This window comes from Coptis chinensis, chromosome 8, assembly GCF_015680905.1.
Source record: "Coptis chinensis isolate HL-2020 chromosome 8, ASM1568090v1, whole genome shotgun sequence".
Classification (NCBI taxonomy): Eukaryota; Viridiplantae; Streptophyta; class Magnoliopsida; order Ranunculales; family Ranunculaceae; genus Coptis; species Coptis chinensis.
Genome location: NC_141463.1, coordinates 4,821,228 through 4,845,284, shown reverse-complemented (window position 1 = coordinate 4,845,284; position 24,057 = coordinate 4,821,228). Strand labels below are relative to the sequence as shown.

The 24,057-nt window shown below is 35.9% G+C and overlaps 1 protein-coding gene across 1 annotated transcript; it reads right to left on the bottom strand.

Annotated features, from left to right (window-relative positions):
* Positions 1-16,939: 16,939 nt before the first annotated feature.
* On the bottom strand, positions 16,940-22,599 carry LOC147479475 (cysteine-rich receptor-like protein kinase 7). Its single transcript, XM_086577714.1, has 5 exons — positions 21,333-22,599; positions 18,096-18,306; positions 17,730-17,967; positions 17,453-17,603; positions 16,940-17,319 (listed from the first exon to the last, which is right to left on the bottom strand). Exons 1-5 carry the CDS (start codon positions 22,533-22,535, stop codon positions 17,020-17,022), a joined length of 2,103 nt encoding a protein of 700 aa, XP_086433840.1. The 5' UTR covers positions 22,536-22,599; the 3' UTR covers positions 16,940-17,019.
* Positions 22,600-24,057: the final 1,458 nt, after the last annotated feature.

Here is a 24,057-nt window from a genome sequence, read left to right as displayed (position 1 = left end):
GCGCTTAACCAAGACGCGCCTTATCGGCTAAGGTGAAGGGAAATACCCTCAGTTTAATTTGTTCCGCACCTACCATAGGATGATGGGATGTTGTAAGGACTTGTTCAATCCTACGAATGTGTTGGTAAGGTTTTTAATGGTCTAAACCATGGAAAACGGGTAACAAATTAAATATGTTTAGGCGAATTCGAAAATCCCCCACTGGGTCTGCTAGAATGATGCAAGATTTAGGGCTATCGCTCAAGGCTTTGGAAAAGTCGGAGAGAGGAGTCTCTCTTTCTTCAGCCATTATGTCAGGTGTGGTTGGTGGGATAATAGCTAGAGGTGTAGTGATTGGTATACTCGATAGACTTGTTTGTTGACGTTGACGGTTAATTATGTTCGGTGTTTTTCTCCGACCAGACCTTAATCTCATGCAAGTCTAAGTCTAAACATGACAACACTCCAAACAATCTTGATATTTTAGTATAAACCTCTAACGGAGATCATGCGAGGTATGGAAGAAAGGAATACCCGATAAATAGTCCTTGCTTCGCTTATGAAATAGCGTCTTGTTTACGCGTGTTCGGTGTAAATAACAAGTTAGAACACTGAAAAACTTAAAAAATCGTAGTTCGAAACAAACCTGTAGAAATCCGGAAAAATTTAGCTTAGATGGTCGCTCAAGGTTCCAGCGTTTGGCGCAGTGCTCCGTTTGAAGCCGGTGCGCTCAGTGTAATTTTTCGTGGAACTTTTCAACGCTGAAACGGATAACCACAGTATGAATCAAACAAGGGTGGGTGGGTTTAATGGGACTTAAAAATGACTAATTATACTATGAAAACAATGCTAAAGTGAAACTAAGATGGCAACGGCGCCATTTGATAAAAATAAAAATGATAAAAATGATAATTTACCTACGAAATGAACGATGAAACTCAAAACGTAAGTAAACTAAAACTTATTACGAGTCTATATTTATCAAGTTTTCTACTCTCAATTCTATCGAAATAGAGTGGAGTAACAAATTCGTTCCACTCCCAGTTCTCTAGCATGGAATGCTTTCATAGTTAACTAATCGGTCTTAAGTCTAATGAGAGGTTTACGAGGGGAATTCTATACTACGAGGTGAATGGAATTAACAAGTTACGAATAACGAAATGATACTGAATACTGAATGTGAATCTAGATAAAGAATTAGAGGGGGAATTGATTCCACCTCGAATCCAACTTAATCACCTAGCATAGACTGTTGTAATCCAATTCTTACGTTCTTACTGTAAGGATTGCTCGTTCTAATCCCTAATTAACATGACATTTCTACCAATTATAACTAGCATGTGAGGTCGTTTACCCATTCTCATGGCTTAAACACCGACCTTCTAGAATGGAATAGACTCTACAACGATTCTACACTTATACAACTAAGCTTTCATCAAGGCTTCATCAACCCCTCTAATGGAGGTTTAGCCTTGATTCATCAAACCATCATTTCCCATATTATTATAACTAAACATCATATCAAAATTCTAACTTGACTAATTTAACTAACAATACTTCAATCTAATTTAACAACTCAGAAATGATAATCAACAAGAATTAAAACTAGATCTATAATTTGAAATGACAAAATCGAAATTGACAAATAGCTATTTTATTTATCAAACTAATTAAGAACAATGATTCTAAGAGTTTAATCTAAAACAAGAATTGAATTTAAACTAAACTTAATTTAATTAATGAAAACTAGATCTAGAATTATCTATTGTTTTAGGTCTAACTAGCTACCATTAACAAAGAGTCAAGCTTTTGTTTTTATACTTTCAGATCCAAAAATCGTGCATGGGTTTGGAGCCATGTTTTGGGCCAGAGAATAAGGCCCAAAACCCAATACTTTCAGTCCAAAAAGGCCTCTTCAGCTGCAGTTGACTTAGACAGACTTTTCGTCCACTTCTGCTTCTCTGATTGGGCCAAGACTTGGACCATTGGAAAGCTCTTTCCGAGACGGTCGTTTTGACGTAAGGTAGGGCCAATTCTGAGGTCTGAATCCAAAGATATGGTCTTTGGAAATTCTGTTGACTTTGTGCACTGTTTCTGCCTGCGTGGACTTTAACTTTTCATCTTTTGACCGGGCTTTACAGAGGCTTTGTCTTCTTGAAAATTAGCCTTTAATCACATAACTCCTTAGCAACCGACTTTTGCTCCTTTATCTCGCTAAAGTGGCACATTTCTGCACATAATGGACTTTGAAGCCTGAAATGCATAAAACACGTAATCAATATTAACTCTTAATTATTACTCACATAATTGGTCTAAAAGTATGACTGTTACAGGGTTAAAACTACAGTTTTGGGCTCTTATCACTACTCTTTGCCTTCAGTAAACAATTAGTACAGTGTCACGCCCCGAGACCCATCACACATCCCGAGGACATGGAGATGAATCTCGAGGCAGTCATTATCCCAATTCTATTGAAATTTCGGCAGAGTTTTCTTTGTTTTATCGACATTTCGTATACGAAAACCCGTCATAAAACCTGGACATTTCATAATTCATCCTTCCAACAGCCATATATATACAAACTAACTTCATACGCAACAATGATGTACAACTATATCCACAAAAGGTTTAAGTGTAACGATTACTCCAATACATCGTTTAGTACATCAAAATGAACTAGCTCTCTATATATACAACAAAAGAATGAACTAGACTCTATACAACCCAAAATGAACTAGACTCTATACAACCCAAAATGAACTTGACTCTGCCCCTCGTCAAGCATAGAGAAAACCATCCAAATCCCCATAACCATCCTCACTAGCGGTAGGAAAGCCTCCTCCGCAACTGGTTCGGCTGAAATATTAATGTAGGATGAGCAAACAACTATGCCCAGTAGAAACGCACATAACCAATAAATAGACTACTTATAGCAAAACATTTAAAACATGCAAGTTTCCATAAAAATATCCAAATATCATGACTATATAATACATCACTAACTAGCAGAAATCATTTCGACATGTCTCGTTAATATTCAAAATATAGTTTTCACAAACATCATACAACTATTGTGGCCGCTGCATCCTATTAGAATGGTGAGGGTACGACTGGTACTCAGCCCCAGCCATAGGCATATCTCGGTTCAGTACTTCCCAGTGTGAACCATACACCGTTGTTTTCCTGATTTTACCGGCAGGGAGCTGGAATGCCGTTGTTGTGTTCGTACACACAAAATCCCCAAAGCTTTTAGGGCTCAGGTGGGCCCTGTAACCACGACCCCCATACGGGCTGTCTAATTTCATTGGTCAACCGCCGACGACCGCAGACATTTGCCAGATCCTCGATCGACACATCCAGGAGTGGACTAAACTCTCACTCCTCACGTCTAAACCTCATTAAGGTAACATGTAACCTCACACAATCTAAGCACCATATAGTGTGACACGTGCAAACATGGTTATCTAGAAAAGTAGAAAAGGAATTCCCGGACTACATCCTATGATGCATCCCTTTAAAGATGGCCCACCACCTCGAAAGGTGTCACCACAGTTGGAATCCTAGAGCGAACTGCCATCTCCGGAAATGCGACAACAGTTCCTTCTTTATAGGAATTCACAATTCCTTTTCTAAATCCCCTCGTGATAAACATAGTAATATATATATACTCGTATTACCGGTTATTTCCAAATACTATAGATACATATTTAGTTTTTCTTTTAAAACTGTTGGTTCTGTATGTGTGAGTTCTTGGATTCCCAACCGTCGATTCAATACAACCTATGACTCCCAAACGGGCCAATCATAGTAAATGACAACCAATGATTCCCAAACGGCGAATCATCAAAAATAACAACAACCATATCCATAGAGCAATCCAGAACCTCACACATAGTTACAAACAATCGGGTAATCCATACCCACATAGAAAAATCCATCTCTCTTTCTCCTTCCTGAGACAAGAGATGATCAACCTTTCCCAAAACTAGTTTTTTTCTCTTTTAACGAAAGAAAATAATCCCAGCTACCCAGATTTCTCAAAAATCATTTCATACGAAAGCTATCCATATATCTAGTTTATATCGAGGAAAATACAATGCAAAATATGAATATCACATATACATGCATGGTTGATACGCAAACTATCTCTTATCAATTTAAACAATTCAAATCATGTATGAAAATAAGCAGGCTATATATTGGTATGTAGGTTCCTACCTTAGCAAGCTCCGTTTCTCCTCGAATCCCACTTAACCGAATCCACTCGTAATTACTCCTATAACATCATATACATATACGTTGGTTATTAGAATTGATCAACTAACGAGAAATTCTTATCTAACGTAAGCCGAGAAGAATCTCGACGCTATGAATTTGGTTTCAGGTATCTTTTCCTATAACTACTGTCAACAACGCTACAAGCCATTTCTAGCACTGTAACTCTAACAGGGATCGGTAGTCCATTTACAGCCACAGTAGGACCTTATGCCAACACCAATCCTATCCATTCCAAATTCCAACTACCACAAATTCCACACCCTTCCATTCCCTTAAATCTAATAATAACTAAGTGGGTGTTCTTTCTCTTTAACTCATAACACAACATGATCTTAACAAAGCCTAGAACTAATATCAATTCTCTAAAATAGATTGAATATACTGTAATCCTTACCAAATCGGTAGAATAGCTCCTTAGCTTTCTGCTCCACTAATTTTGATCCACTCTATCTTCACCAACTAGCTACTGTCGAAATTCAACACACCCAGTTCAATCAATTTCATCAATACACCAACAAGCTATCGAATTTAAATATAATTATCTATTTGAGATGAAATCACACTTACTTTTCTCTGCAATCCGTCGAAATTCCAATAAACTTTGAAGCTTTACACGTGAATTTACTGTTTCTAAGGATTGGGTGTTTGAATTCTTAGGTTTTGATCGATAGAAATTGGCGAATTGAGTTTTCTCTCTCCTAGGTTTTCAATTGGCGAAATGGGGAATAATTTGGTGCGATAATTTTGGTTTGGTGCGATTTGTTTTGTGCGATTTTTCTAAAGTTTGATAAAAATGACCATCCTACCCTTACCTGGTAATTTGCAATCTAACAAGGTTTTGATCACCCGCTCTTGCGTGCAACGCCCAAGTTTGCGCACGCGATACAGTAATTGCGATGCTGTCGTCGAATGACTTGTCCAGTTCTACAGTTTTCAGGTTTACATGCGACAAACTCTTATTGACTATTCAATTAATTAGTTATGCGCACACAAATTTGCTATGTATCGAATTATTTTATCACTTATTATTTTATTATTATTATTATTATTATTATTATTATTATTATTATTATTATTATTATTATTTTTTATTATTATTATTTTTTTTTATCTTCGTATATTCTAAGTAACCAGTGATATGAAACCTTAGAATTTTTCAAGTGGTTTACCTGAACTAACTTGGTTCCTCGGTCGGTGTTAAATTAATTTACGTTACGTCATGCTAAACGTCTATCCGACTGGCCACGTACGTAATCTTCCCTAAGGTTCGAGTGTCTTTTACTAATTTACCCTTAATAAGAATTCAGGACTTTACATACAGTCTTCACAGTTGAGGTCTCTAGTGCATTCTTGGTAGCCACGAAGTTTCAAGGTACTAGACACTCTAGTCAATCCACCCTAGTGCGTATCTATTCTCTAACTCCCCTGCCATTACCGATAAGTTTTGCGCTACCTTTTGAACCTTTTCATTGTAAATACACGGTTGTGGAACATCAATAGTATCCCATATATGTATAACAACATTATTTTCTAGCACTGTTAGGAAATTTTCATTTGAGTACCTTTGCATGCATAAATTGTATGTACCATATGGCTGAAGTATACGTATTAGGGCACTGCTCAAGAATGTCCTTATTAGTAGCCGCTTCAATACATGGTTGGAAGTCTGACGGAGTTAGGTCCCCTCGACATAACCCAATAGCCGTGGCTGGTTGTTTCCCATTGTCCATGTTGGCCGTAGTGGCATTGAAGTTAGTAAGGGGAGTGTTGTTCTTAAGTGTGTTGAATGCTTCATGGAGATTGGTCAAGAAGGTTGAGTTTGCAAGAGATGTGGTACTGTTGGTGCCACAATTCTTAAACCGGTGTCCTTTGTAAGGATGGGCAAGTTGGAGGAATGGGAGGAATAGAAGAAGAAAAAAAGGGTTGAGCATTTTGTGATTGGTGCAAGAATAGTAACATTAAGAGACTTTATACTAATGTTGAATAATATTTTTTTCTTCAAATTGGCATAATCCCGGACTAGATAAATCTATTAATTTAGTGGGGTTTGGCTGAATCAATAATTAATCCATGAATCAATAGCTACAATAGTGTATCAAAACATTTGTTAAGCTTTAGATATATAATTTAATGTACCTTAATTAGGATTATTTAGCTTAGCGTCGTAGTATTGGAAGTTGATGATGATAGTTCCACGCTTTTTGTTGGAAATTTTTGTAACAGCAGTATTTTTTGTTAACACACAGGGGTCAACGGATCCCCATCCATTTCTAGTCACGTCCCCCACATTATAGAGAAGTGGCGAACAAAAATCTGACCAACATTTTTGTCAAAGATGTTTTACTGAATATTTCTGATAATCTTATTGATATAAAATAGTAGATATATATACAAGAATACAGAAGATCTCCTAGATCCACATATCTAGGAGAAGATAATACTCTTACTAAGATTACAAGATACTTGTTAATCCTAACTAAGGTAACAAATATTCCAACACCCTCCCTCAAGTTGATGCGTGGATATCACACATGCCCAACTTGACAAGAGAGTCAATAAATGCCTTGCTAGTCACTGCTTTAGTAAGGACATCTGCTAGTTGGTCTTCAGACTTTACAAATGGAAAAGTAATAATTCCAGCTTCAAGTTTCTCTTTGATAAAATGTCTATCAATCTCCACATGCTTTGTCCGATCATGTTGAACGGGATTATGAGCTATCTCTATAGCTGACGTATTGTCACAATATAGATTCATTTCCACTTTTGGTTTAACACCCAAGTCCGTCAACAAGTTTCTCAACCACAGCAACTCACATAATATGTCATACCTCTATATTCAGCTTCAGCACTTGATCTTGATACTACTGGCTGTTTTTTACTCCACCAAGTCACAAGGTTTCCACCTACAAAAGTGAAGTATCCTGAGGTAGACCTTCTGTTGTCGACTGAACCTGCCCAATCTGCATCAGTGTAGCCTTCTACTTTTAGGTGATCATGTTTCGAGAACAATAAGCCTTTACCCGGAGTAGATTTCAAATATCTCAATATGCGCTCTACAACATCCATATGAGGTTTACGTGGGTCATGCATGAATTGACTCACGACATTAACTGCATACGCAATATCTGGCCTGGTATGGGATAAATAGATCAGTTTCCCTACAAGCTTCTGATATCTCCCCTTATCGGTTGGAGATACATTCAAACACAGAAACAACTTGTGGTTCTGCTTAATGGGAGTATCAACTGGCTTATATCTGAGCATTCCCGTCTCATATAATAAATCAAGAATGTATTTCCACTGGGATAAGAAAATACCATTCTTTGATCGGGCTACCTCAATCCCAAGGAAATATTTAAGGTCTCCGAGCTATTTCATTTCAAATCAAGAAGCCAGATCTGTTCTAAGCTAGAAGTCTCCTCATGATCTTCACCTGTCACCACCATATCATCAACATAGATAATCAAAGCAGTGATTTTACCTCTTATATGTTTTAAAAACAAAGTGTGATCCGAGTTGCTTTGTTTGTAGCCGAACTTCTTCATAGACTTGGTGAACCTGCCAAACCAAGCTCTTGGGGACTGTTTTAACCTATACAATGCCTTCTTTAGTTTATAGACCATTGTTGTATCTGAGTATTCTGGTATACTTTGGGGAGGATTCATATATACTTCTTCAGTAAGATCTCCATGCAAGAAAACATTTTTAACATCAAACTGAAGAAGAGGCCAATCTTTATTAGTTGCTAATGACAAAAGTACTCTCACAGTATTGAGTTTAACAATAGGTGCAAAAGTTTCTTGATAATCAACACCATAAGATTGTGTATACCATTTTGCAACCAGCCGAGTTTTGTATCTCTCAATAGCCCCATCTGCTTTGAGCTTGACTGTAAATACCCATCTGCACCCCACTATCTTCTTTCCCTTTGGTAAGATTACAAGTTCCCAAGTGGCATTTTATTTCAATGCTGCCATTTTTTCTGCCATAGCTTTGGTCCATCTAGAATCTGCTAAAGCTTCCTGCATTTTACTAGAAATAGAGACAAATGATAACTGGAATACATAAGATGCATATGAGTTGGACAACTTGTGAGATGACACATGGTTGCTTATAGGATATTTCACTTTAGCTTTAGGATCAGGTTCATATTGAATTGGTGGTTAGCCACGGTTAGATCAAGGTGGAAGATGATATTGAACTAGTTCAGAATTAAGACTAGGTAGATTAGCATAATGAATATTAGAATCACTAACATTATGAGTATTGGAATCAACAATAATAGAGTTGGGCAATACCTCTAATGGGTCTTCTGGAGAAGATTGTTCTAGAGAAGATTGGATTAGTGGATCCATTCTAGGAGGTAATGTACTATCATGGACTTGATCTTGACATCCTTCACTTGAGCACTCAGTGGAAGTTCCATCGACTTCTTCTATTGAGTTTTTATCACTAGGTGATTGTGGTCTCGATAAATCAAAGATCATTATATCATCATGATTCTGTATTTCATTTATATTCCCCCCTGAAGTGAAGAATCAGTGATTTCCGTATAAAAAAGGTCGTGTTCATGGAAAATGACATCCATTGAGACAATTTTTTTTAGAAGATGGATGATAACACTTATAACCCTTCTGAGTTGAGCCATACCCAACAAAGACACACTTCAACGCACGTGGATCAAGTTTGGTGTGTTGTTGCGTATGTAAGTGAACATACACCACACACCCGAAGATATAGGGTGCTAAATGAACAATGGGCTGAAGCGTACAGTGATCAGAAAGCACATCTAAGGGTCTCCGAAATTGGACAACACTAGAAGGTGTACAATTCATCAAATAAACAACAGAGGTCAAAGCTTCCCCCCATAAGTGAGATGGGACATGACCACCAATTAATAAAGACTGAATGACCTCTAAAAGATGTCTGTTTTTTCATTCTGCAACCCCATTTTACTGAGGAGAATAAGAGCAAGAGGTTTGATGTAGAATACCAGCCGAATGCATAAAGCCAGTCAATTCTTTTTTGAAATACTCACCCCCATTATCAGAGCGAACAACCTTTACAGAGGTTCCAAACTGTGTGAGCATCATCTGATGGAAAAGGGGAAAAACTGTATAGACATCACTTTTATGTTTCAAAAAATATACCCAGGTTATCTGAGTGTAGTCATCGACAAAAGTAATAAACCATTTCATCCCGTTATGTGTAGGACGTGGGGTAGGACCCCAAACATCTGAATGAACTAAAGAAAAAGGAGCATCAACTCTATTATCACTCGAAGAGAAAATAGTACGATGGCTTTTCGTCATTACACAGGTTTCACAAGCAAAATTAGAAAGACTACAACCATTAAATAAAGATGGAAATAATCTCCTAAGATAACCAAATGAGGGATGTCCTAGTCGTCTATGCCAAAGCCAAATCTCGCCTTTAATTTTATTAACATTATCGTCACTCATAACATGAGCTTGGACTCCTTGATTGGACCATTGAAAACCATCCTCCAGATAGTACAATCCTCCACTTTGTTTACCACTGCCAATCCTCTCCTTGGTAAGGGTGTTCTGAAAAATACAGTAAGTAGGAAAGAACAAGGCAACACAATTATGAGATTTGGTTAATTGGCTAACAGAGAGAAGGTTATAGTTTATTGATGGAACAAATAAAACATCATAGATAGATAAAGAAGGGGACAGAGGTACAATGCCAACACCAACAATTGGAGATGACACACCATTTGCATTAGTAATGACTGATTTAGAACAACTAGAGGAGAAATGGTTAAATTTATAGCGATCGCAAGTCATATGATCAGTAGCACCCGTGTCAATTATCTAATCACTATTTTCAGTAAAAGCAATAAGAGCAGAGTTAGATATACCTGACTGGGCAACAAATTCGGCAGCAATGACTAAGTGACTCTTCGAGTTAGAAGACATAACAGCGGAATCGTTATTGGAATGCACAACAACGGAATCATTATTGGTAGGTAAGTCTGTCATTATGATATAGAACATAAACAATGAACTAGATCAATAGACAATAACAATAAGGAAGAAGAGGGTAATAAATATAATCTAATATAGTGTAACAGATTGTATTATATGACCAGAAAAAAAAATCAAAACACCAAAAAAAAGCTCCGATTCCTATAGTAATGGGGTAATGAAAAGAAAATCAGAGTTGGCTCTTGATACCATGTCAAAGATGTTTTACTGAATATTTCTGATAATCTTATTGATATGAAACAGTAGGTATATATACAAGAATATAGAAGATCTTCTAGATCTACATATCTAGGAGAAGATAATCTTACTAATATTACAAGATACTTGCTAATCCTAACTAAAGTAACAAATATTCCAACAATTTTGTCCTCATTTCACACCGTGATTATCTACTGAAAAGTCATTTCACAATCTTATCGTTATTTATAATTTATTTATTGGCAGGGCCCAAGGCGCAAGAGAGTCGACGTGTCCCCGTATATTTCTTTATGACGAAACATTATCCAATCAAAAGTCAAAGAAACACTTTGCCAATTTGTCAAGAATATTGTGGTAAAATGATTCCAGTTTGTGGAAAATGGTCATATCTTTCTTTAATTAGGAACCTTCGCTTGGCAAACCGTAAATTGTGTTGGAAACTAGACTTCTAGAGCTTTCTAGTGGTATATGGCATGCACTGGGAAATGTCCTGTGCAGGTTTTGACTATGAACCGAGTGAAAAATATGCACCAGTTTTTATTATTGGCTTGGCTCTTCGTATTTTAATGTGTATTTAGTTATAAATATCTCTAAGACTTGTATGTATTTGAAGGGACTAGTATTTTGAATGAATTTATAGGAATTTTATTGAAGAGTTCTTCTCTGTTACTCTTATCCCTTTGGTGATTCATAGGGTGACGAGTTCTTAGTGAGACAACTCTTAATCCTTTTGGTGGATTTCCATGGGTGGCGAGTTCTTTGTTTATAACACCCGGCTATTTTTATTTATTATTTTTATAATATATGATTAATATTAATAATAAGAATAAATAAAATAAAACAAAATAGGATAAAGATTAGTAGAGAGAGAAAACGTGGGTAAAGAGGATAAACCCTCTTCTCTATTTTTGGGGGCTTTGAAAAAAAATGAGTTTACACAGAGTTTACATAGAGAGTTTTAACACACAGGGAGCTTTTACACAGAGTGAAAAAGAGAGAAAGGCGAAGATGATTGGGATTGTTTTCTGACAATTGTTACGTGGCATTTTTCATTCTTAAATTTATATTCATTCACATCGCTCGTAAACACAACAGAGGTGAGTAGATATTTTGTATACGTGTAAATTTTAACGTGACGAGTGATGAAACATGATATTTATAGCCGATTATAATTAGTATACTTATAATTTATCATCACAAATAAATACAGACAACTTCAGAGAAACAGTTTTAGATCTCGTTAAATCCATGGAGTTAATGTATCATTCGTTTTTCTTAAAATCCTCTTTAATGGATTTGAATGTAATTCCTTTGTTCTTCGATTTTACTACCGTCAATCTATGTAGGTCTATGTAGATGTATATTTATTATTTGGGTTACAATACTATGTGATGAACTGCCGGGTAGCTTACTGTCGGGTTATTTGTTTTGGTTAGTTAATGGGTTGTCGGTTGATGTTGAGGGATAGGTATATATTTGGTTGTTGTTTAGGTACTGTTGAAGTAGCTTAGGTGGTTGATAATGGCGTCAAGATCGATTTTTGAGGAGTGATGGAATTGGGTTTTGAAGATGTCAAAATATTGGGTTTTTTAGGGGGAGTAAAACCGAACGGTTTTGGTGTGGTGGTGAGTGGGAGTCGTGATATAGCTTATTCGGTGATGGTGTGCGCTGTTTGAGGAAGAAGAAGGAGACTACGATCTTAGTTGGTATAAGACTTTAAGTACGTGGACCGGGCTTTAATTTCTTTAGTTGGGTCTTGGGTCTTAGTTACCGGACTGGGGGCTTAGAGTTGTTAGTGTTGGATCTGTTTCTTTAAGATATTTCTAGTTGGGCCGATTTCTATTTTTGTTTGGGGCTGGGTCCCTATGATTTAAAGTGGGTCAGGTTGAGTCATTAGGTCGGTTTAGACTTTTGGGTCAGGTTATAAGGTTTGGGCTTTGGTTAGGTGGGTCTAGGACCATGGTTTGAACTGTTTTAAACATGGGTTTGGGTTAGGACCTGTTTGGGATGATCTGTTGACCACAACTTTGACTGTTGATTGTTGACTATCGACTTTGACTGTTGACTGTTGACCGTTGACTTTTTTATTTTTGACTTTTCAGATTTTTGACATATTGAACTTTGTGGACAATTCCAATAATAGGATGTTGTCGAAACTTGTGTAAACATATTTGTCATTATCTATAAAGATTTGATATGGTTTTATACAAGTATATATATTGGCACTGATGGACTTTGATTTTGACTATGTGGCTGATAAGAACTACGAAGTCTTGATTCCAATCTGAAAGATTTGGATACGTAGGCAGCTTTGAGCAAAAGTGCAGCTACTATATTATATATTATATATTAGTTTTTGTGATAACTATATGTGTATATTGTTAGTATTTAATTGTGTACATGATTGTGGCTGTTTGAATTGTATTTGATTGATGACTATTCGTGTTGCGTTCAATGATATTTAAATGCGTGATTAATTTGCATTGATGCGTGAAAATAACTTTCTACATGTGTAATAAATTATTGTGCATGATTAATGCTAGTACAATGATAAGTGAGCTGAGAATAATATATACTTTCAATGAGTCGACCACAACTTTAATTTAGAACTCTCCACGCCTCAGGATTTGGTAATGATATATTATGACTTGAGATGTTATGTGATAGGAAGGTATTCATTGAATATGCCATAAATGACATGTTAGTGTTATGATGGGTATTCCTTGAATATGGCGGGAATGACCCAAAGTATTCATTGAATGTGCTGTGAATGGCCTGTTAGTGTATGAGGGGTATTCCTTGAATGTGGCGGGAATGACCCAATGTATTCATTGAATGTGCTATGAATGACCTGAGATATTGAATGCCCATAAGAGACTGTGATTATGCGCATGGAAAGCCCAGAGATGGTTGTGACTCACAAGTTACGAGTGTGTAAGATGTAAATATGTTCTTAGAGGCGATATCCCCGCTTGGGATATATGTCTTGTAATGGTACTCGGTGTGAGAGAGACACACGGGTATGTGTGATTTGGCAAATGTGTGAAGTACAAATCGTGGAGTAAGAACTAAAGGTGAGGTCAATAAATAAGTGATTAATAAACAAGATATATTGTGGAATTGAATGAACTAAAAGTATGTGAATTTGTGTGATGTTATGGATGTGAAGTGTGACGTCGACTGTGAATAATATTAGTGAATGTTGGTGATCTTTTATGTGATTGCAAAATGACTATAACTTGATATATATGTTATTACGAAAATATTAATGACTTGTGATAGTCTAAGATCTATGGTCATGCATGAAGAAACTTTATGACGTAATGATGTCATGTGATTCACAACCCTGGATATAAGTATTATGATAAGTGACGGTATTCCCCGAATATGCGGGACGAACCAGGTTGTATAAATTAGACTTAAATGTCTTAAATGAGGTTTGATTATAAATGAAAATTTGACTGGCTGAGATAAATCATTTTATTGTGATGTCTAACTCTATTTTGCAGGAAAGTAGGATCTATTAATATTTTATGCAGGGAAGTAAATATCTTACCCTAAGACGACGTGTTGGTTTAAAGGTAAGGTGTATCAAACTCATATTTAATTAGGTTATCATATGTGCATTTAATAAAGGGTCCTGTATCGGGCACTCATCAAATTGGATTGGGCAACCCCCCAAAAAAAAGAAATATTACAAATTTGCCATATTACAAGTTTGCCATCAAAGCCTAGGCCCAACAACCAATCCAATCAGTCTCGCCATAACGAACCCCTCGGGTCGTTTGAGTGTACATTCAAACGGTCTCGCCATGTCGTTTGAATGTACACTCAAACAACCTCACCACGTAGTTTGAGTGTACACTCAAGTGATCTGCGCGTGTTGTTTGAGACAAAACTCTTGGTTTTTTGCTAGACAATATGGCGGGGTCATTTGGGCAGTCTCTAGGACGACATGGCGGGGTTGTTTGGGCAGTCTCCAGGACGACATGGCGTGGTCGTTTGGGCAGTCTCCAGGACGACATGGCGGGGTCGTTTGGGGACTCTCTTGGGCGACATGGCTGGGTCGTTTGGACTTAAAAAATTCGGTTTGTTTGTCACGATGTTAATTTTAAAAATTAACTTCCATTTAATCAGCCCAAACTCAAACTCAAACTCGAAAACGACTTCATCAAGCTGGGGCAAACTCGAACTCAAGTTTAATCAACCCAATCTTCCACCCAAACTCCAAAAAAACATCAAGTTTGAAATCATCAAGTTTAATCAATCCAATCTTCCACCCCAATCAAGTTTAATCATTCCACCCAATCAAATTTAATCAACATAATCAAGTTTAATCAACCCAACCAAGTTTGAGTATATACTCAAACGGGACACGACTCGAATTGGGTGAAGTCGCCAACTTCAATTCCTATTGTTGATTCACAACTCAACACTCCGAGTATGAACACGATAGAAAACTCGAAGTTTGTTTTTTTTTTTATGGGTGCAATCTCGCGAGAGAGATGATACCAACTACAAATAAAAGGTTTGAAAAAAAGGGTAGTCAGTATATGTTGAGGGGGGGTGTATTGGGCTATTTGGACTTAGTTGTTGGGCTTGGGCCGGAGGCTGCCCAATGCAATTTGATGAGTGCCCGATTAAATCACCTTAATAAATGGAATGTAAGTGATATTTATGTTGTGAGTTATTTTGGAAAGTGAGAATGATGAGTATTATGATATGAGATTCTTGGAATTGTATATTGGGGGTGAAATCTTACTTGGAAAGAAACTACAAGCCGTTTTGAGAAAATAGAATTAACTTGTCTTCTAAGTTGAAATGAGTGTAATAATATATTCCTTAATTTGAAATATTGAACATATTGTTTTTTTATATTTAGTCTTACTCATACCAGCAAATTCAATTTGCTGACCCATGTTTGCTTTCTTTTGCAACATGGGTGTGTTATTGGAAACATAGATGGTTGAATGTAGTGGATGACGACGTTTGATTTGGATTCACTTTTGGAGCCTTACTGGTTTAAGTTTTCTGAAGTGGAAAGTTTTGATTTGAAATAGATGTAATAGAGTTGGTTAGTATTTTTTTTTTATTTGTGAATAAAGAGTTGTTTCTTTCGGTTTTAATTTGATCTCATTTTTCTATATCGTGTTTGTTAATAGGTTATTAGGGTTTCGTTTTATCCTCGGTTTTCAGAAAATGGAATAGGATGACAATTTAGATAATTATATCTTGAATAATTCTATGTTTTTAATTTTCTGAAAATTTAGGGTGTGACATTGTTTCTCTATTGAGTTTTTACTTGTGTTACTTTCTAGTTCACCACCCAATCCGGTGTCATAATACCAAGTGGCTTCATCTAAAGTTAACAGAATTGCCTGACCACCCACACCAACGTGAATGGCTCCTACTAAGGGCATCTCCAATGGATGTAAAATTACACCTCCACCTAGGCTCTACGTAGGTGCCATTAGGATTTTATACCTCTAATTGTATACTATTGTATAGCCTATAAATATCCACACTTTATATTCTCCAATGGAGAAGTGTAAAAAAAAATTATATTTTAAATTCGGACGTCACTTAAAGTGACGTCCCTCTTTAATTTAAAATGGGACATCCGAGTTAAAAAATTACTTTAGAATTATATTAGAAAAGGGACATTACTTAAAGTGACGTCCGAATTTTTTTTTACTCAGACGTCTGTTCGAATGTCACTCGGGCTTTTTATTAGCTGATAGCGAGAGAGAGAATTTCCCACTCTCTTTATCAACTAATACTCTATTACCTACGATATAACACTTCCATTAGAAAGAGTTTTTTGACATTTGGGGTGTAAAATTTCCACTCTATACGGTTTACCCCTATTGGAGATGCGCTAAGGTAATGGTATAATGAAGGTAAAAAGTTGTATTAGCGACGTGCCTCTATCATTTACGAGTCCAGGATGTCTATTCTAGGCTTCTATCTATATGTATGAAGTATGAACACAACCTGACTTTAAAAAGGAGTGAGGGCAAATTTTCTGTGGAACTGTTGGCCAATATATATTGGGCTCTGTTTATCCTTGCGAAATTCAAGAATATGTTTGTTACTGTTGCAAGATTTGCTGTAATGTGATTCACAGAAGGTAGATATATAAAAGTGTGTGGCATTGGCATTAAAATATAGGTGATGTGATTTCTAACATTTTTATAATTTTATGAAGTGTTCAAGTTGTTATTGTTGCATTCAAATTAATTAGTTCAAGGCTTTTCTAATAATAATTCCCCCACAATTACTAGTTCCAATTAGTGATATCCCCCATTTTCAAAAATATTAGGATCACCTCCCGATAATGGTGATCCTAATAATTCATGTTTATTTTCAAAAATGAAAATGAAGATAATGGTCAAGATGTGTTGACTTGGAGGGGGGTTATGTGTCTAACTAACTAACCCAATAATCCATTTATCATTTTGCAATTGGATCCATGAATATGGAAAACAGTTGATTTAATTTTATTGATTCATAGTTCACTCGGCATAATGATGATTACCGGGCATAATGGTGATTACCTACCACTCAGTTCTGTGAATGTTATAGAACTATTAACACTATCGCTACGTTCAAAGGGTTCCACAGTGTTATCTGCAGAACTCCCATAGTAGGCTGGTCTTCCTGGAAGTGGTGTGGTTACCGATTCATTTGAGAGCATAACTAGTATGGAGGACATAACTGGTCTTTCCTGTATACTCTCTTGGCAACACAACAACCCAATTCGTATGCACTTTAATACTTCAGGTTGAGGGCAAGAACCAATATTCACATCTACCAATTCCATTAGCCTTCCTTCTCGATCTAGCTGCCACGTCTGTGTTAAACGTGGATTAGAAAATACTAGCTACAACATTAATTGTACAAAGATCTATCTGTTGATGTATGTGTGTGTGCTTCAAATTATTGTTGAGACAAAAAGGTATATAAATATATGTATTTCAACTTACAAGATTGAGAAGCTCTTTATTGTGTTCTTCCAGCTGGGAGTCGTAGTTCTTTCTCCCACTTATGATTTCTAAGATCAGCACCCCAAAGCTAAAGACATCACTCTTGACGGACAGTAGCCCTCGTACCGCATATTCTGGAGCCATGTAACCACTGCCCAGAATAATGTATGTAAGTCCATGCAAATTAAAACTAAAAATTGGGAAATACTTCACAAAACGGTATGCGAAAGTATATATCGCGTTGATCAATTTTCTTAAATAACGTCATGATACATACACAGTTCCAGCAATGCGCCTTGTTCTAACTTGACTTAGTTCATCTGGAAAAAGCCTTGCCAAGCCAAAGTCTGAAATCTTCGGGTACATTTGTTCGTCTAGTAAGATGTTGCTAGCTTTGATATCTCTGTGAATGATTCTTAGTTGTGAGTCTTCGTGTAGATAAAGAAGTCCCCTTGCTATTCCGACGATGATGTTGAAGCGTTTCGACCAATCAAGTATTGCACTCTTACTCTTGTCTGATAAAAAATGAAAAAAGCAGAATAAAACAATTGAAAAAGTTGGTACTGCATGTGTCCAAGTTTGGCGCATATATATAAGCAATATGTAGAACATCTATGCAGCTATAAAGTTGAGACTTAATTACCAAAGAGGAAACAGTCAAGGCTCTTGTTGTGTAGGTACTCATATACCAACATCCTGTCCTCTCGTTGAACACAACAGCCTAACAACTTGACAAGATTTCTATGTTGCATCCTCAGTAACAACATTACTTCATTTGAGAATTCTTCAACTCCTTGGTTTGATCCAACTGCAAGCTTCTTTACTGCTATTTCTTCACCATTGGGCATCTTCCCCTGTAGTTAATATTCATCGTATCAATGCCCTACAATATATATTATCTTGCACCGATTAATTTCTTTTAAAGTTTGATCCTTAGAGAGTTAGAGCCAAACGGCTCATTTAACAGATAATATTATTAGTTGATGAACCAAAATTAATTACAGATCGAGGTTGAAACAGGATGTATCTTGACTTGTAAATTAAGATTTCAAAAATGTCACATTTCAAATTGTGTTATTTGTTTGCGCTTTACTAGTGTATATATATATATATATCTTGATTTATCCATCGGTATTTCGGTCGTAGGTTATTTTTGTTATTGGTAATCATATTCTTTTTTTATTACTTTACAGTAGCAGTGATTGCATGTGAACTTTCAAGCTTACAATTTAATCGGCCAGACTTGGCAAAATTTGGCACAATTACTATCAGTAATTCACTAGTAACGAGTCTGAATACTAACAGTTGGAACTTGGAAAGGTGGCTGGTGGTTTTAATATTGAATACTACGGTACTGCGGTAGGCATAGATATGGGCCTGGATGAGCTAAGTGTGGTCGTTTTCATTATTCATTTTCGCCCACTTTTTTTTTTTTTTTTTATCTTGTTGATTGAAATTTCAAAGTTGTTAAACTAGTAGTAACCCTGTGCATTATGGCTGCTTTGCACACTTTGAGGTGCCTCCGTCTTGCGACTAGTGGCTGGGCTACTCAATACTCATCACAGCATCTTAGCATTATGAATTTGGTGTTTGGTGTGCCACCCTGTTATTAGTCTAAGTCCAATGGTGCGCCATCCCACCAAATATAATGAAAATTGTGATCTAATGGTGTGTCAAAACACCAATCCCTCAATGTATAGCTGGCAAAAAATAAAGCTCAACATAATTGATTTTCAAGAATCTAATTTAACCAAATTTACTTTTCTATCCATGAGAAAGAGATAGAGGGTGAGGTAAGAGAGGGGCAAAATAGAGAGTTGGAAATTTAATTTAGTCAAAAAGTGTCAATTTCTCTGCACGCTTTTGTTGATGGCGGCTAGGGTGGTTGTCAAATTTAAAGGCTATGGTTGTCAAATTTAAAGTTTTCTCAACCCGCCTAGATCAGTGGCGGGTGGGAGAAATACCATTGCGTCGAAAAATGCAAACGCACTAACTGTATCCACTATTCTATTGTGATTTGGTCGTTTTTGCGTAAACCATTTAACTCAGCCTTATATCTCTACACTATATGATAGCCGGGCCTTTAGGAGGCACCCTTATCCATAGTTCGTGATTCCGAACGAAACTACGGAATTTCAATGGATATTTCGGTTTTTCAAAAAACCGAAACGGCATCGAAACGATATATAATGTCATGTACCGGTTGGTAATTTTGTAAATAAATGAGAAATAGGATTAAAATGACAAAAAAATCACAAAAAGAGATAAAAATAACAAACAAAATCTTCTCTCCACGCACCCAACTCCTCTTCTCTTTCAAAGCCACCTGAGTCCGACGAGATCTAAGTTGTTCCGATGAGAAGAAGATCAACAGATCAAGATCAATTAACCAAGATCAAGATCGATGAACTAATTTTTTTTCATTTGTTTTTTTAATCATTTGTTTTCTTAACTTTTTTTTAAAGATGAATCAATGATTTGGAATTGAATTGATTTTTTATTTGTTTTCATGAACAGATTAGGTGGAGTTTCCCTTAATTTCCGGCCACTAATAATTTTCCAGTGAAATTTGCCACCTTGTAAATTCCGATACATGGGGTGGAATTCCGAGCGGAATTTCGGTTTTTGGGATGGTCGGAATTCCGGCGATTTCGAAATCTCGAACTATGCCCTTATCAACTTGTATTTCTAATCTCTCTATTTTAAGATTTTAGAACCACCTCCCTTAATTATTCTAATTAGTTCCATTCTTTTTAAACAATTTACAAAAAACTCTTTCACTTTACTGAAATTATAATTAGCTTCATATTATGTAAAATAATTTAAAAAACTTCCTTCACGTCACTGAAATTATATTCAATCTCTCTTAATGTTTTTATATTATTTTTTAGATTAGAATTAGAATTTAAAAAATCATACTATCCGAGAGATGTTAGAGCGATAGGTTTAAAGACTTAGAAAAACACCGATGCGTAGCCAAGAAATGAGGCTCAGCCTCTTGGTTCTAACTTGATTGAGTATAAACTCCCTCCCATCGACCTATATGACATAACCTCCTATTATTTAGGTCTTGTTAAATAACTTTTCTATTTTCCAAAAAAAAAGATAAAATCTGGTCTGTTTTTATTTCCCATTTTATCTTATTTTCCTTTTTACCCTTTTGGGATTGAAAATTTTCCGACTATATGTAAATGTATTTTTACATAGTCATATATATATGTAAAACTATATTTGCATAGTCATTGGAGCTATAAAAACTTAAATTTACATAGTAACTTTTGAAATTGAAAATTTTCCGACACCTGACAAAATATATGTAAATGTATATTTACATAGTCATATATATGTAAAACTATATTTATATAGTCATTGGAACTATAAAAACTTAAATTTACATAGTAACTTTTAGGATTGAAAATTTTCCGACGACACCAGACAGAATATAAATTTAAATTTTCCTATGAAAAAAAATTTCATATGAAAATTTAAATTTAAATAGTTTAAGAAGACTGTGTAATTTTATATTGTCATATCATATGTAAATACAAATTTACATAGGATGATGTCAGCCCGGTTTGTCCTTAAGCCGAAATTATAAGTAAAGATTGATGACGTCAGCCCGGTTTTCACAGGAGTATTTTGGTATGTTTTGGCTTTGATGTTATGTTTTAAATAATAGGAAGGTTTTATACATTTGTTCGCTTAGAGGGGGTTTTTGTGCAACCATTTAAGTACTAGGGAGATTAAACCCATTGTGTGGATGTGTAGCATGGTTGGCATACTTATAAGGATTATAAGCTTTACCGCCCTATCGTTTACGGACTCAAAAAAAAAAAAAAAAACAAAAAAAAACTAGAAAAGAATAGGAAAATTAAGTTACCTTATAAACAGAGCCAAAGCCGCCTGTTCCTAGCTGATTTGAAAGTGAGAAATTTTCTGTTGCCATCACAAGAATGTCAAATTCAAACAAGAAAGACATTACATCGTCCATTATTGTTGTTTGTCCATCACTGTCTTGTACTTCAATTCCACTTCCTCTTCTCATCATTTTCTTCCTCTTCTTGTCCTTTACAAACCATAAGCACAAGCTTCCAGTCACCAAAATAAGTACCATAGCACCTCCAACTGTAACTCCAAGTACTAAGCCAATTATACCACTTCCACCATTTCTATCACTTGCGCCACTTGGAATATGTAGTGGGGGTGGTGGCGACAACGTTGGTGGTGTTGCTAAATCATTAGCAGTATATATTTCTGGTGCAGAAACAGTACTTTCATTGTATATGGGATCAATATTGAATCTAATGGCACAACTTGGTGTTGCAATCCATCCTGCCCATTTCCCTAAACAGCACGTCTCTATATTCTTCTTCGCAATTATCAAACAATTAGTGCAATCTTCACTACTAAGGTCTCTAGTGCATTCCTGGTAGCCATAAAGTTTTTCAGTATTTGACAAGCTAGTCCATCCTAGTGCATATCTTTCCTTGGACGCCCCCGCAGATATTGATAGATTCTGTGCAACTTCTTGGACTTTTTCATTGTATATATCCGGTTTTGGAGCGTCACGACCATCCCATATTAACATCAGAATATTATTATCTGGTATAGTGAGGAAATTTTCACTCGAGTACCTGATCATGCAAAAATTGTACCAGAGTTCTGAATCAGTAGGTTGATTGGGACACAGCTCAAAAATGTCAGTGGTAGCTGCTTTGATGCATGGTTGGCATACTGATGGAGTTAAGTCCCCGCGACACAAAGCAAGGGCAGTGACTGGTTCTGTCCCATCACCTACTATAGTCGTGGCATTGAAGTTGGTAAGGGCAGTGTTGTTCCTGAGTATGTTGAAAGCTTCATTGAGGTTCTTTAAGAAGGTTGAGTTAGCTGTATATCTGCTGCTGCTGCTGGTGCCACAATGCTTAAATCGGGCTTCTTCGTAGCTGAAGGTCAGTTGGCGCAACGAGAGGAAGAAGAGAACAAATAGAGGATTACGCATTGTGTAATCAATGCTAAAGTGGATTCTGTAGGTTGAATAGAAGAAAATGAAAAAGAATATGGATTGTATCATTTGTATGATCATTGATGTGCTACTCTATACAAATAATCTAATAATAACGCAAGTTTGACAAATTGGTTTGGTCAATAATTGGACTAGAACAATTCATATCTATATTTTTAACGGAATTAATGAGATAGTTGTGGTAGATTGCTTGTTTAACTCTTAGCGATCAATGCTGATCTTATAATACATAATTTATGTATGAGTATCCTTTGTTTATTATTGGACAAGGATTGACCGATCCATTATTTCAAGTTTATTGAAGTGTGGTTGACTATTTAGCTAGTTTCGTCATGTCATGGGATCAAGTCGTGGTAAAACACCGAAAAGAACCAAAAAAAAAAAAAAAAAAAAAAATTGTGAATACTGCCTAGCTTATAGCTTATATAGGTGCAAACTAAATAGTTTATTGACTTTCTTCTATCGTCCTTAGCTGCTTAGCATAGCATAAAGTGTTGCTATAAACAGTGTACTAATTATTAGTACTAGGTAAAGTTGAGTTGCTTCATTTAATTGTGATACTGCGTTGAAGTTGAGTTGTTCACGCTACACCATTTTTCCCTATTTGGAACGGACTGGAGCCGTTCCTGTTAGGTCAGTCGCTAAGATATGAACAAATTTACTAATTCGATAGTTTATTTTAAACTGATTTTTGGCACACACCAAACAGGAACAGTCCCCATCCGTTCCAATTTGCCAAAATTCTGGTAGTTGTTTGAGCACCAAAGCCTTCTTCATTGTATTCCTGAATTTTTGCATTGTTTACACTAGGTGGCTAGTAGCTACTATACTATGAGAAAAAATTTGCTCCAAAGTGCTTAGGAGCGAAAATTCTCCTAGGCACCCATCCACCATCTCTTTTAATTAGTGATTAATTTTAGTTAATTAAAATATAAACAAAAATTTATTTGATTCTCTCACGAAATCATTCTATATATATATATATATATTTTTTGTGTTTATTACACAGAACCGATCCAATCATATCCTCGATTTGATCACCGACAAGGGGTAGAATGAGACATGCAAATTTAAGCAATGACGGACCACGACCACCCAATCTGTATCTGTACAATCACCTCAATACAATAGACCACATTTTTACGTCATATGACATCACCATCCAGTGGCGGAGCCAGAAATTTGTTCCAGGGTGAGCCGGTGAGCACTAAAAGTTTTCAACTTAACTCAATTTGTGTGTACACAACTACATGAACTTAGTTTGATTTATTTTAGTTCAACATTGTTCATCAATATATATAAATATTTTACATAAACAAGCACTTCTTAATTTATTTAGTCAATATTTGAAAATAAAAAAACTATGTTAATATATTTAGGTAATGGAGATTTTCTAATTCGTAAGTAATGTTGAATTTGGTTACGAGTCACAACTCATTGCAACTAGTTAATCAAGTTTAGCCTTAGTAAATTGGACAAAATGAGATCCTTAGTATTTATTTATTAATAAGTCATGTATCTTGTTTTTTTTTTCACCAATTATGATAAATCAGTCAAAAATTCTACATGGTTTCCAACAAAA

Excerpts from the sequence above, each read along its gene's own strand:
- LOC147479475 (XM_086577714.1), bottom strand. The coding sequence starts at position 22,535 with ATGATCATACAAATGATACAATCCATATTCTTTTTCATTTTCTTCTAT. Across the intron at positions 18,307-21,332 it reads GCTTTGGCTCTGTTTATAAG|GGGAAGATGCCCAATGGTGA; the intron begins GTAACTTAATTT and ends TATTAACTACAG. Across the intron at positions 17,320-17,452 it reads ATAAAGAGCTTCTCAATCTT|ACGTGGCAGCTAGATCGAGA; the intron begins GTAAGTTGAAAT and ends CGTTTAACACAG.